The 13,059-nt window shown below is 37.3% G+C and overlaps 1 protein-coding gene across 2 annotated transcripts in view; it reads right to left on the bottom strand.

Moving 5' to 3' along the window:
• Positions 1-4,347, bottom strand: part of LOC126474061 (integrator complex subunit 15) — a 42,706-nt gene extending 38,359 nt beyond the window's left edge. The window contains exons 1-2 of one of the 2 annotated variants that reach the window (XM_050101471.1): positions 4,039-4,347; positions 3,812-3,927 (exon numbers count right to left, since the gene is read on the bottom strand). In XM_050101471.1, coding sequence (XP_049957428.1) covers positions 3,812-3,927; positions 4,039-4,123 — 201 coding nt within the window. In that variant the 5' untranslated portion in view covers positions 4,124-4,347. The remainder of the gene's footprint in view (positions 1-3,811; positions 3,928-4,038) is intronic. The other variant, XM_050101472.1, reaches the window with a different exon arrangement.
• Positions 4,348-13,059: the final 8,712 nt, after the last annotated feature.

Below are 13,059 nucleotides of genomic sequence, written 5' to 3'. Positions count from 1 at the left end.
GATTAGGGAATTTGCACTGTGATAATCAGAGCTCAGCAGAGCGCGCCTGTTCGTCTTTCCTAACTTTGTTCTGTCTTGGGTGTTCATTGTCTGAGTTATCACTAAATCAGAGCTCAGCAGAGTGCGCATGTTCGTCTTTCCTAACTTTGTTCTGTCTTGGGTGTTCATTGTCTGAGTTATCACTAAATCAGAGCTCAGCAGAGTGCGCATGTTCGTCTTTCCTAACTTTGTTCTGTCTTGGGTGTTCATTGTCTGAGTTATCACTACCGTAGCAGCAATTAATGTTGAGTTGGCTCGGTGTTTCTCTTAAGATTTGAGTTGCAAGGAATTGGTTCCACATACCACTTGGTCATAAATGTCACAATCTAGTTTATGGACAACTTCACCTTCACAGCATTTATTTGAGTATCCAATTTGATGTATTGTAAATGTCTCGTGTGTTTTGTTTATTATTTTGAGTTTAGTCATAATAAATCAAATTGTTATTTTGGACAGAACTTTCATTCTGTTAATCAGTAGAGCAACCCATTCATTTCTCACTACGTTAATGAAACTTCCCTTAATTTCCATCTAATTAAATTATTGCAGGTGCCAAACTCTTTTCTACTCCACTTGCAGGGTCGATTACAGTCACTTCATGTTTCTTCTTAATCATCCATGTGCAACAGCAAAAGTAGGAGTTAGAAAAGGGTGTGCTTAAAGCATCATTTCCATATAAAGATTCGAGAAGAATTTAGTGTTAAATACACTGCTAGCCCTGGCACCTCGCAGCTAGTGTAAAAGGCGCCAGTGGCCAAATGGATGCCACAATGGTGGACAGTGTTGAAAAGCATAATAGGGATGGACGTGCAGATGCATAAACAAAACACCCATAGTCTAGTTTCGAATGGACAAGGGACCAGTACAAAAGGAGGAGAGTGGTTTGATTTGCACCCCAGGAAGTACCATTGAGGACCCATAGGACACTGAGGGACCACATATAGCGGGCTGCTAGATAAGACACACGGGAGGACCAAGAGAGTTTCCTAATGAGCACGAGTCCCACGAATTATGTAGTTTAAACAAATGGAAGAGCAACAGGACCAAGATGTAAAGATGGTGGGAGAAAACAACTGCGCCACCATAAATTCATACAAAAGATTCTGTCAATGGAAAAACAAAAGACATTGTCAACGCTCCATGAGTAAAAGTGATTCAGACATCGCTGAAAATGTCACTCAATAAGAGAGGTCTATGGAGAACTCCAATAGATGGCAAAATCATCAACAAAAAGGGAGCCGGAGGCTTAATGGCGATAGCAAACAGGATGACACTCAGGATGGAAACAAGGCAGAACCCACATGCACCCTGAAAACTCGATATTTTTAAAGTTCCTCAAGGAATCAGGCAGGCGGCTATGGAAGCCCCATGTGTAGAGAGTATAGTGGATACCAGTTCTCCTGCAGGTGTCACACGCCTTCTCCAAATGGAAAAACACAGCCAGCCCGGGATTTACGCAGAAAACCATTCATGACATGGGTGGACAAAGTAACAAGATGGTCACATGCAGAAAGGCGGCTCAAAATCCACACTGTGCAGCAGTTAGTAAATTGAGAGACTCAAGCCAACATAGCAGCCTGGCATGAATCATACATTCCATCACCTTGCAAGCACAGCTGGTGAGAGAGATGGGATGCAAGATGTTGGTGCATTTAGATGATGTGGTTGCGTTTGGAGCTACATTAGAAGAGCATAGTGCAGGTTTGTAGACTTGGAGAAGTGTTTGAAAGATTCTGACCACAGAATTTAAAGTTGCAGATTGTCAAGTGTGAGTTCCTGTGGACGGCATTAACTTACTTAGGACACGTAATTATGACAGAAGGATTAAAACATAACCTGTAGAATGTGAGTGTGATAACAGCATCCAAGACCAACAATCACAAAGGAGCCTAAGATACAAGTCATTCGTACTGTCTCCAACCACAGACACTTGAAAAATCTCAGCTTGACCTCGTAGCCATTTCAGTTCTCTACATACCTGCTCATGTACCAACAAACAACTAGTCTCACATCCCCACGTCACCTCTGACCTGAGCATGAACCTCTAAGTAGGTTGCAAGCAAAGTCGGGTTACAACAGCACATTATCTGATATAAAGCAGTCTAGATAGTTAAAGGAAGCACCCAAAAAAAGAGGGATTAGACTATGAAGAGACCTCTTCTCAAGTAAGCTGCTACAGTCCAATAACATATATGTTGATTCAGCCATCAAATGCGATCTAGACATAAGTTGCTTAAGATGTTGTTACAGCACTCTGGTAGGTAATTGGAAAGAACTGATTTAGCCTACATTAAAATTTCAAAATTTGATTTTATCATTACAACTGTTAATGAAAAAACAACAAGAGGCTGAAGAAAACAGTGCACAGATTCAAACAAGGTAGTCACAATTGGAAAATTAAACTAAATGATGCACTCTTTAAACTTGAACTTTCAAATGACATATAGGAGATCCATGTTTTTTTACCAAAATAAGAAAGGAAATGACATTTTAGTTGTTGCAATTTATATCAACAGCATTGTGATTTTCATTAATAATCTGCAAGAGAAGGAATGCACGCTCAACAAGCAATTTAAAATGAAAGATCCCAATTGCTTAGGTGCCAAAGTCATGAGAGATCACAAATGGGGACTATTATGGAAGAACCAGTCTCAATAAACAGAACCAGTTCTTGAAAAGTACAATACGAAGAACTTAAATCCAATGACAAAACACCTCTCAACAACAATCATGTACTCATATATGACCTCCAAGACAAATGAAGACAAAATAGCCATGATAAATAAATCCTACAGAGAAGCTGTAGGCAGTTTAATATATCCACAGTTGGACAAAGACCTAACTTCACATATACAACTTTTGTTGTTAATTCACTTCAGCAATGATCCACGTAGGCAGTTAAAAGAATCCTTTGAAGGACTAAAGTCCTGAAGCTGCAATAGGAACAGAACAACATCAACACTGAGAACAGTGATGCAGACTGGGCAGGAGACAGAGAGAGAGCAGAAAGTCAACCATTATATACCTGTTTAAATCACAAGGAGGTGCAATTTCTTGGAGAGGCCAGATAAACTCAATGGTAACTATTGACTACGAAATTTGAATATATGGATTGACTCCAACTTATCAAGGAGCACAACAGCTGCAAAAGTCAGAAAGTCAAACGTCTCCATTCCGTGAGAGTACACAGATAAACCTTTTGTGTAATGACAAAAGCCAACCAATTTATCCAAATCAATGGAGAAACCCAAAAAACTGATGAAAGACATGATTACATAAGGCAAAAAAAACTGGCTTGGATCAAGTTATGGAAAGACAAATTCTGACACAGGCAATAGTCGCTGATAAGTTGATCAAATCGGTGTGAAGACTTCACCACGTCAACACTCATCAAAACAACTTCCAGTTGCATATTAATTTGCCTGATAGCACTGTTTAGCTGCAGAAAATTATGATAATGCAACATATGGAATTAACACTAATATAGTGAGTGAAAGAGTCATAGCCATCACTACCACCATTCAACATTTCCCTATTCAAATCGTGTCCTGTTTCAGACACTGCTACAGCTATAGCATGAAGCTCTCTTCACGAAATAGAGACTGTAAAGGGGTTATGCATACGTCACGATACAAATCAGGACTAAATATACAGTTTCAAACTGGTACTTTCCTAATAACAGGTTCACTCGGTGACAAAGTCTACAATATGTAATTATATGTTTACTCTAAAACCAGTCGGCATGATCGACACTAAACAATGTAGCATTCACCTTTCTTTTCCCTCCACGTCTTTCTACTTCGCAGAAGATGAATTCAGCCATCAAATCCATTGCTAGATCTAAGTGTTTGATACTTGGCGGGCGACCGGTATTCTGTGTTAACTGTTCTGGAACGAAGTGAAGTAACATTGCTGTTATGAGACACCAAAACATAATATGGTTCAAGGTATTTTTTAACGGTGATTGACATATTTTACTTAACACACACACATACTAACCAACCCGAGAAAGAGCTTCTCTTGCGCAAAAAGGAAATTCTGTTTTCCTCAATGCACTTTTAAGCTCCGAACCACTGACAGACATTCTTGGAGTTTCTTTCTTAATATATCACACACAAATTTTCGGAGTTAATTGTTGATTACAACACATTTATCACGAGCAACAGAACAAGATACATTGCATTTCGAATCGTTATCACCATATCTAGAAACTATTTACATAAAACATTAAATGCTCGTTCTTTCACAATCACTCTTGTTTCTACACGTCGCATCACTGGCATTGTTTGTATTTGATGTAAGCAACAGAAGCAAAGATGATTCTACAACTTACATTGTGCCCAAGGATGTTACAAACAAACAAGCAGGTTAGAATCCACCTCCATGTTAGAATCAGAGATATGGAACAACGTTTATAGCTTCGACCATAGATATTGGTAGACTGGTCATGACGTATATTTCGTGGCACCAACATCTCTACTGCAGTACCACCAGGGGGGGTGAAACTCATATAGGGATTTCCGGTAACACGACGTTGGTTGGGTCCCAGGCCACTTGGAGCGCTGCAAGTTTAGCAATTTATAGCCTCGTGTTCAGTGTTGCCAATTTAGCGACTTTGTCGCTAGAAATGGCGACTTTTGCCTTCGTCTTAGCGACCAAAAATACTTTTTAGCGACAAAAATTATTTACCGACTTTTCTGGCGACTTTTGGAGTACTGACGACTCAAAACTATAATGGGCCAGTATTTTCATTAACAAAACTAAGATTTTAACTATAGAAATTGTCTGAGTCAAGTTTGTCTGAAGAAAATAAAGTTTATTTGAAGAAGAGATGCATTCAGTTTAGCCTGAAACTCATCAAAGAAATTCAACAAAGACTGCCAAGTAAAGTTACGACCCTGAAAAAAATGTCAATGCTGAGTGTTGAAGAAACACTAAAAGTGAATAAAAATAACGCTGTAGCGGATGTAGCCAAAAAACTGGGTTTTAGTAGCGATTTCATGGACTGTATGTTGCAAGAATGGCATAATATCAACTTCATTAGGTGCAATAACACTACTAACACTGTTTTATTTTGGAGTGAGGTTTTGCAGTATGAAAATACCGCAGGGGAGAATACTTTTTCTTTGATTTCACAGCTAGCAATGACTGTTCTATGCCTACTGCATTAAAATGCAGAAATGGAAAGAATATTCAGTTCTATGAACATAAAAACTAAACAACGTAACAGATTATCGTTAAAGACAATTAATGCTTTGATCATATTGAGAGACCAGCTGAAGAAACCAAATAAAGATTGTGCATCTTTTGACATACCGTCAGACGTATTGGAGCTTGTTGGAACGAACAAAAGTTACCCTTTTGCGACAAAACCAGTCGAACTGCATCATCTGTAGAGCGAAGTTCAACCCTCTACATCAACTACAGTTCTGTCAGAGCATGAAACAGAAGAGTTATTCGATCTTCTGAGTGACGACGATGAATAGCTGACATACCGGTATGTATATATTTTGTAACTTAATTTGTTTTCTTGCTTTCTTTTGTTACAAATATAGTTGTATATTTCTAGTATATTTGACTACTGTGATTGAAACAACAATTTATGTGTTGCGTCAATTATGATAACTAGTTTAATTAAACGTTAGCGTATTTTATATATATGTTGTTGCAAGCGATGCGTCATTTAATTAAGACAATATAGCAATTACGTATGAGAGTTTTTATTAATATTTTATTCCCCCCCCCCCCCAACTGGCTTATTGCACCATTCACAGCACGAAATTTTCAGTACACCTCTAGTAAAATCAGTTTTAGCGACTTTCTAGCGACTTTTGATATTGAATCTAGCGACTCGGGTTTTTTAGAGTTGGCAACACTGCTCGTGTTCCTATTGGATGACGTAGTCTTCCATTATTGTTTTGGTATCGTAGCAACGTGATCGTGATTTTTCGTTTAAATTAATTTTATTTTTATTTTTATTTGGTATGCGTATTCCATAGATCCGTACATGCGAGTGATTCGCCTGGATGTGGAACGTGTCAATACAATTGTACAAATACAATTAATGTTACAGAATAGTAATATAATTCAATGATACAGATATTACAAGCTGTCATTAAACTAGTATAGCTATTCTCAATATAACATTATAACTATAACATTAACACTATAACATTAACATAATATTGTATCATCCATCTAATAACTAAGAGACTAAATGCATCTATTATTAAGGGAGGGCATTACTTCTGGAAAAGAATTCATCTAACGAGTACAGTGGATGGTCGAGCAGGTATTTTTTTAACATACCTTTGAACAGCGTTTCATTTTCTATTGTACATTTAATATAATTAGGCAATGCATTAAAAGTCTTTATAGCAGCATACTTTACTCCCTTCTGTACAAGTGTTAAATTTTTTAGTTCAACATGTAGATCATCTTTACGTCTAGTATTGTAGTTATGATATGAACAATTTGTTTCATACTGAGCATAGTCTTTATTAACTACATTCATCAGAGGGTATATGTACTGACATGTTGTGGTCAGAATACCTAACTGTATAAAAAGTTTTCCACATGAGGTTCGTGGAGGAACCCCACACATGATTCTGACTGCTCTCTTCTGAGCAGTTAAGATTTTTTTTGAGGCTGGTGAATTACCCCAGAATATTATTCCGTAACTCATTAATGAGTGAAAGTACCCAAAGTAAGATGATTTTAAAATGTTGATGTCCCCAAAATGAGTAATTATTCTTAGAGCAAAAGTTGCTGATGAAAGCCTTTTTAGAGTAAGGGACACATGCTGTTCCCAGTTGAGCCTACTGTCAATGTGAACCCCCAGGAATTTAGTGGACTGCACCTGTTCTAGTTCCTGGTTGTCATGAGCAATTACTATAATTTCTAGAGTTTTATTTTTTGTGTGGAACTGTATAAAATTAGTTTTTTTAATATTAACTGAAAGAGAATTAATTGAAAACCAAGATGTAACTTCTCTGAGTATATCATTAACATCAGTCTCCAGATCAGCAGTAGACTGACCATCAACGACAATGCTTGTATCATCAGCAAACATTGTGAATTCACAATTTTTACTAATGGACAGGGGTAAATCATTAACATATATTAAAAACAGCAAGGGTCCAAGGACAGATCCCTGGGGAACTCCATGCTGAATTTTGCCCCATTCAGAATCCACTAGATTAGGAGATCCTTTGTTGCAGCCATGTAGAACCACCTTTTGTTTCCTGTCTTGAAGATATGATTTTAGCCAGTTACCTATAGGCCCTTTGATTCCGTAATGATATGCCTTCTCCAAGAGTATCTTGTGGTTTACACAATCAAAGGCCTTGGAAATATCACAGAAGACACCAACTGGTGACTTCTTACTATTAATAGACTCCAAGATATCATTTGTGAGTGAATATATGGCACGCTCTGTGGAAACCTCTTTTTGAAAACCAAACTGTCTGTGGTTAATAATATTAAGTTTATCAAGATGTGCCACAATCCTGTTATACACTGCCTTTTCAAGAACCTTTGAAAATGTTGTTAAGAGAGAGACAGGACGATAATTTTTTACATCTGTAGCATCGCCAGACTTGAAAAGAGGTCTCACAATTGCATATTTCATTCTCTCTGGAACAACTCCCTCATAAAGAGACATGTTGCAAATGTGAGCAAGTACTACACTTACATCTTTACTGCAGGCTTTCAACAGTTTATTAGAGATGTTATCTATACCTGAAGATCCTTTACTTTTCAATGAGTGAATTATTTTTTTTATTTCATTAACAGTTATGGGTGTTACATTTATATCATTAAAACATTGTGGGAGGTTAAGTTTCAGAATATCTAAAGCTTCTCTTAGGTCACCACTGCAACCTATTTGAGAGGTGACACTTAGAAAGTGGTTGTTAAATGTGTCTGCTATCTGTTTACTATCAGTTATTTCCAAATCGTTAATTTTTAGGACAGCAGATTTTTCATTGTCAGATGGTGCAGTACCTGTTTCCCTCTTTATTACATTCCAAATCGTTCTGATTTTATTGTTTGAACAGTTAATTTCAGATTGCATGCACATACTTTTAGATTTTTTAATGACTTTAGTTAAGATTTTGCAGTATGTCCTATAATATTTCATCTGCAGGGGATTATTGGATTGGCTAGATATTATATACAGTTCCCTTTTTCTCTGGCATGATATTTTTATGCCCTTGGTGAGCCATGGTTTTTTGCTTGATTGCCTGTTCTGTAGTCTACAGACCTTTTTTGGAAAGACATTTTCAAATATACCTGATAATTCATCAGTAAATAAATTATATTTTGTATTAACATCATTTGCAAGATAAACATACCTCCAGTCAGTCTCCCGAATGCATAATTTGAATTTTTGGATATTTTCCTCATTCATGTTTCTAATGGTTTTCCACTGTGCACTAGCTTTGTTCTGATTTGTATTAAAGTTGTCAATTGTGAGTATTTGCCCATCATGATCAGAGAGTCCATTTATGACTTTTTCAACTTTGATGTGATTAGTTTTACTCATATCTACAAAGATATTGTCTATTAGAGTGCTGGAAGTGGCAGTAGTTCTTGTGGGAAAACTGACAGTGGAGACAAGGTTGTAGGTATGCATTAAATTTGCAAACTCTGTCTTAGAAGATGAGCTTCCTAGGAAATCTATATTAAAATCTCCAGTCACTATAATATCCCTATTTTTTCTTGTGAGATACAATAGCACAGAATCTAATTGTTTCATGAATACTTTAAAATTACCAGATGGAGCCCTGTATACTGCTACGATTACCAGTTTCTTGTTACCTTCTACTATTTCTGTGACACATGCCTCAAAGTCTTTCTCTACACAATATTTCTCTACATCTATTGTATTAAAGGACAGGCTGTTTTTCACATAAATAACTGCCCCACCTTTGCACATATGCTTTCTACAAAATGAGGTAGCTAAAACATAGTTTGGTATATTGAGCATTTCAATGCCAAAAGTGATATGGTGTTCTGTCAGAGAATATGAGCACAATTTGCGCCTGTTGGTTCATCAATATTTACAATAAATTGGTCTAACTTACAGAGCAGGCTTTGAATATTTTGGTGAAAAATTTTGAGCTCATTTTTAATTACATGATTAGTTGTGGTGCTACCATTGCTGGGACTGAGTTTTATTTCTTTTGACATACCTGTATTACAGGAACAGTTTTCTGCAGGGAAGAGGGAGCTGTTGTGCTGGTAACACCCACATTTGTTGTTATTAACTACATTACTTACATTCTGATTGGAACCTTCCCCCTTCTGCCCCAGTACCATAAAAAATCTCCATTTGCAGCTGAGGACTTTCTTGATCTCAGGCACATCCTATGTGGAGCAGCTGCAGTCACTACTGTGCTCCTTTTTGCCATACAGGGTGGATCTCCTGTTGGTGCGGTTTCTACACTGTCAGCTTGTACACTTGATCCTGTGGGGGTTGGTGTTGCTGTTTCTGCTATTGATGACTGTTCTTCCACCTTAAATGCTGCTGCTTCACAAGTTGGCGGTGGACTAACGTTTCCCACTTGAGTTGTAACTGCTGGTGCTGTCTTGCTTTTGTATAAAAGACCTGTTTGTGTTGATTCACATACAGGTGCTGCTGCATATGAAGTCTTCCCTTCAGCTGTTCCATTAGGTTTGAAGGAGTATTTTGACGACACTGTATGTATTTCTTCCAATGGTACAGTTTCAATGGGCACAGGTGCTTTTAGAATGATTGGATGAGTGGTGTTTTCAAATAGTTTGAATGTTTCTGCTAATAATGCTTTAGCGAGTACACGTTTTCCTAGCCAGTTCCTGTGCATTCCATGCCGAGTAAAATGGTTTCTCTCTTCGGAATTACTGTCCATAAAAATTCACGTCCTTGAATGCTTTGCATACCTTTTGAAACATTCTGTTTGTGAATTTGATTTCATTATTTACACATGAACTGTTTATTACGTTCTGTGGACTCTTGTATATTTGTTCCTGCAAAGAAATACAATTTCCGTTGCTCAGTTTACTTAAAGGGTAAGTATATTTCTTATTTGTGTTCATATTTCTTCGTATTTCATAGAGAATCCCATGCTAACAGCTTTTGTCATAGTTGGTATTCAACTTTCCGAATCCTGTAGTGGAATATAATTCTGGCTTTGGTTCATCTTCCTTTTTGCCACGAAGTACTCTTAGTGACATAATAAGTACCATCTATTGTGCCGTTTACTACGTACCAAATATTGGACGTGTTACAATTGATTCGTAATGCCTCGAGTGTGTTCTATTTCCCGTTTTCGACAGTAAATATTCTGTACAGTACATAACACTCTATCCAGGTAAAAAGTGTTTGTTGCTGTTTTATCGACAAAGGTTGTGTTCTCACATAATAAGACATTTGTTTGGAAGTCACACAAAGCAGGTCCTTCAAGCAGCTGGACATTTACACGTATTATTGTGGCAATATCCAATGCAGTAGAAATCTTCTCGCACTTTAATGTTCAACACATTGAAGTACAGATTTACAGCTTTAACTGTTACTGATAATGTACAGTTGAATTTGGTATCTACCATGGTATCTAGATGCTGAAATATACTGAAATGGTGCAATAAGCAGTGTTTCTACTGCCTGATAGCACTGTTTAACGAAGTAGTGTTGAATATAGAATATAGTGCAACTACGCCCACGCAGTTATATATAGAGTGATGTGCATATATGTAGTAGAAATGAGAATTTGTTTCGTTTTTTCACTATTTTTTTCACTATTTTGTGGCAATACCACATCAGATTACAAGCCATGATGGGTCGACAGAAGCGTCCGATCCAACGCGTCGGCTTTGACCCGTGACGTAAGGGTGTTGTCGTGTGTGATGTCATGACGGCGCGGAGTTTGGTTTGAGTGTGGTTGTCTCCAGTTCTGTTTTATCTTATTTTATTTACTTTTCTGATCTGTTCGTTCTATCTCGTGAGATTTTTTTTAAATTTAAAAACACTTATTACTTATTTTAATTATGTTTCCTCGAATTTCTGTTTTAGTTTATTATATTTATCTTTCTGATCTGTTCGTTCTATCCCGTGAGATTTTTTTTAAAAAAAGACAAAAAACACTAATCAGCTACTGAGGCATCTTTATCTTCTATGGGTTGCAGGGGTTACGACCCCTGGGGAGGTGGGTGGGTATTCATGCATGGCTGTCTTCACTTACACGTTGTAGCTACGCAAGGCGTCTAAATTTGTTTATATTTAGTTTGCCCCCCACCCAACACACCCCATTTCCCGCGCTTGTCCCGTTAGTGTCATTAGGCTTCTTGTGGAAAGTGTGTGTGTTTGTTTTTGTTTCCGCCATATTTGTGACGTCATGGGTCAAAGCAGACGGGTGGGATCGGACGCTTCCGTATTTCCGCCATGATAACAGTTATCAATACTTCAGTACAGGATAGCTGCATTTAGACATAAGCTAATATGATTTTTGATAGTGAAATTAATTTCACATTGAGTTTTCTTTAACATTAATCAATGCAAACCATACCTGATCTTTTTTCTCGTTCCTAATTTTTGGTTTGAATAACATTTCAGACACATGAGGATGGATCATACAGAAGACAAGAATCCAGTTTGAGATTGAAATTGAAATACTCGTGCAAGTTTCCTGGATGCAGGAGTAGTTATTATGTAAAAACAAATTCCAAACACAAGAATACACATTTCTATAAATTTCCAGCTGCATCAAAAAGTGAGACTTTAAAGAAGTGGAAATTGATCTGTAATATACAGTAGATGAAGGTGTCAACTGTAGTTATTATTACATGTGTGAGGATCATTTTTATGAAGCAGATTTTGTGAACTTTACTAGACACAGGCTAAATCCTGGTGTTATACCAAAGCACATGGAATTGGTGTTGTATCACCCTCCCCCCACCCATATGTGTTACACTGGTGGTGGTGGTGGTTTCACCACATTGGGTGCAAATATAAGTGTGCACGAGACAGGTCACAATGCAAAATCTACAGTAATACAACGAAGCAGTCCCCCTTTACAGAGCACAGATGATCGTGAGTACAGCTTTTTATCCTCACCTGTTTATGATGTTGAAAGTAGTCCAGGTGTAATGGGATCTGGCGTTTTTAAACGTGATTTAACCCCAAGAAAACACAAAATGTATAAACTGCATAGAATTACAGTTTCCAGAGTGTGTAAATTGAAAAAACAGCTACAGAATGAGAGGAATAAATTGAAAATTCTAAGAGAGTTGTATGATGACAGGAAATTTCAGTTAATTGGAGAAGAGTTGAATGAATGATGTGACTAAAACTTTTATTAATAGTCAGTTAAGAAATTCCAATATCCAGCCCACAGCAGTACGGTGGTCTATACAAAATAAGGCATTTGCTTTATCTATTTATAAGCGTAGCCCCCGTTTGTATAGATATTTGGCCACATACTTCTCCCTTCCATCTGTCAGGCTGCTCAAGGGAGTGCTTTCCCACATACCATTTGATACAGGGCTTAATCCAGCTTTATTAAACTTTTTAGCAAGGGAAGTAAGTAATATGCATGAAAATGACAAGTATTGTGCTCTACTTTGTGATGAAATGTCTCTGGATGATGGTATGTACTATGATGCACACAAACAGCTAATCCATGGGTATCAGGACTTGGGTCATTTAGGACGTTCACCTGTAGCTGCTAGTCAAGCATTGATTTTTATGCTGAAAGACATTCACAGAACTTGGAAACAAGTTCTAGCATATTACTTTACTGCAACCACTTTCCACTACACCCATTTGAAATCACTCATTGTTCACATCATAAGTGAACTACAGAATATTGGGTTCAAAGTGGTTTGTATATGTGACCAGAATGCAATAAACCAAAAGGCCCTTAAGCAACTGTGTGAAGCAAATTTGTTGAAGCCCAGTATATTTCATTTTGTCGTCAATAATCAACCAATTGTTACCATTTATGATGTACCACATCTGCTCAAAAACACTAGAAATGCTTTGAT

This window comes from Schistocerca serialis, chromosome 4 (assembly GCF_023864345.2).
Source record: "Schistocerca serialis cubense isolate TAMUIC-IGC-003099 chromosome 4, iqSchSeri2.2, whole genome shotgun sequence".
In the NCBI taxonomy this organism is placed as follows: Eukaryota; Metazoa; Arthropoda; class Insecta; order Orthoptera; family Acrididae; genus Schistocerca; species Schistocerca serialis.
The sequence above is the reverse complement of the archived record's forward strand: the minus strand, read 5'-3'. Positions and strand labels throughout refer to the sequence as shown.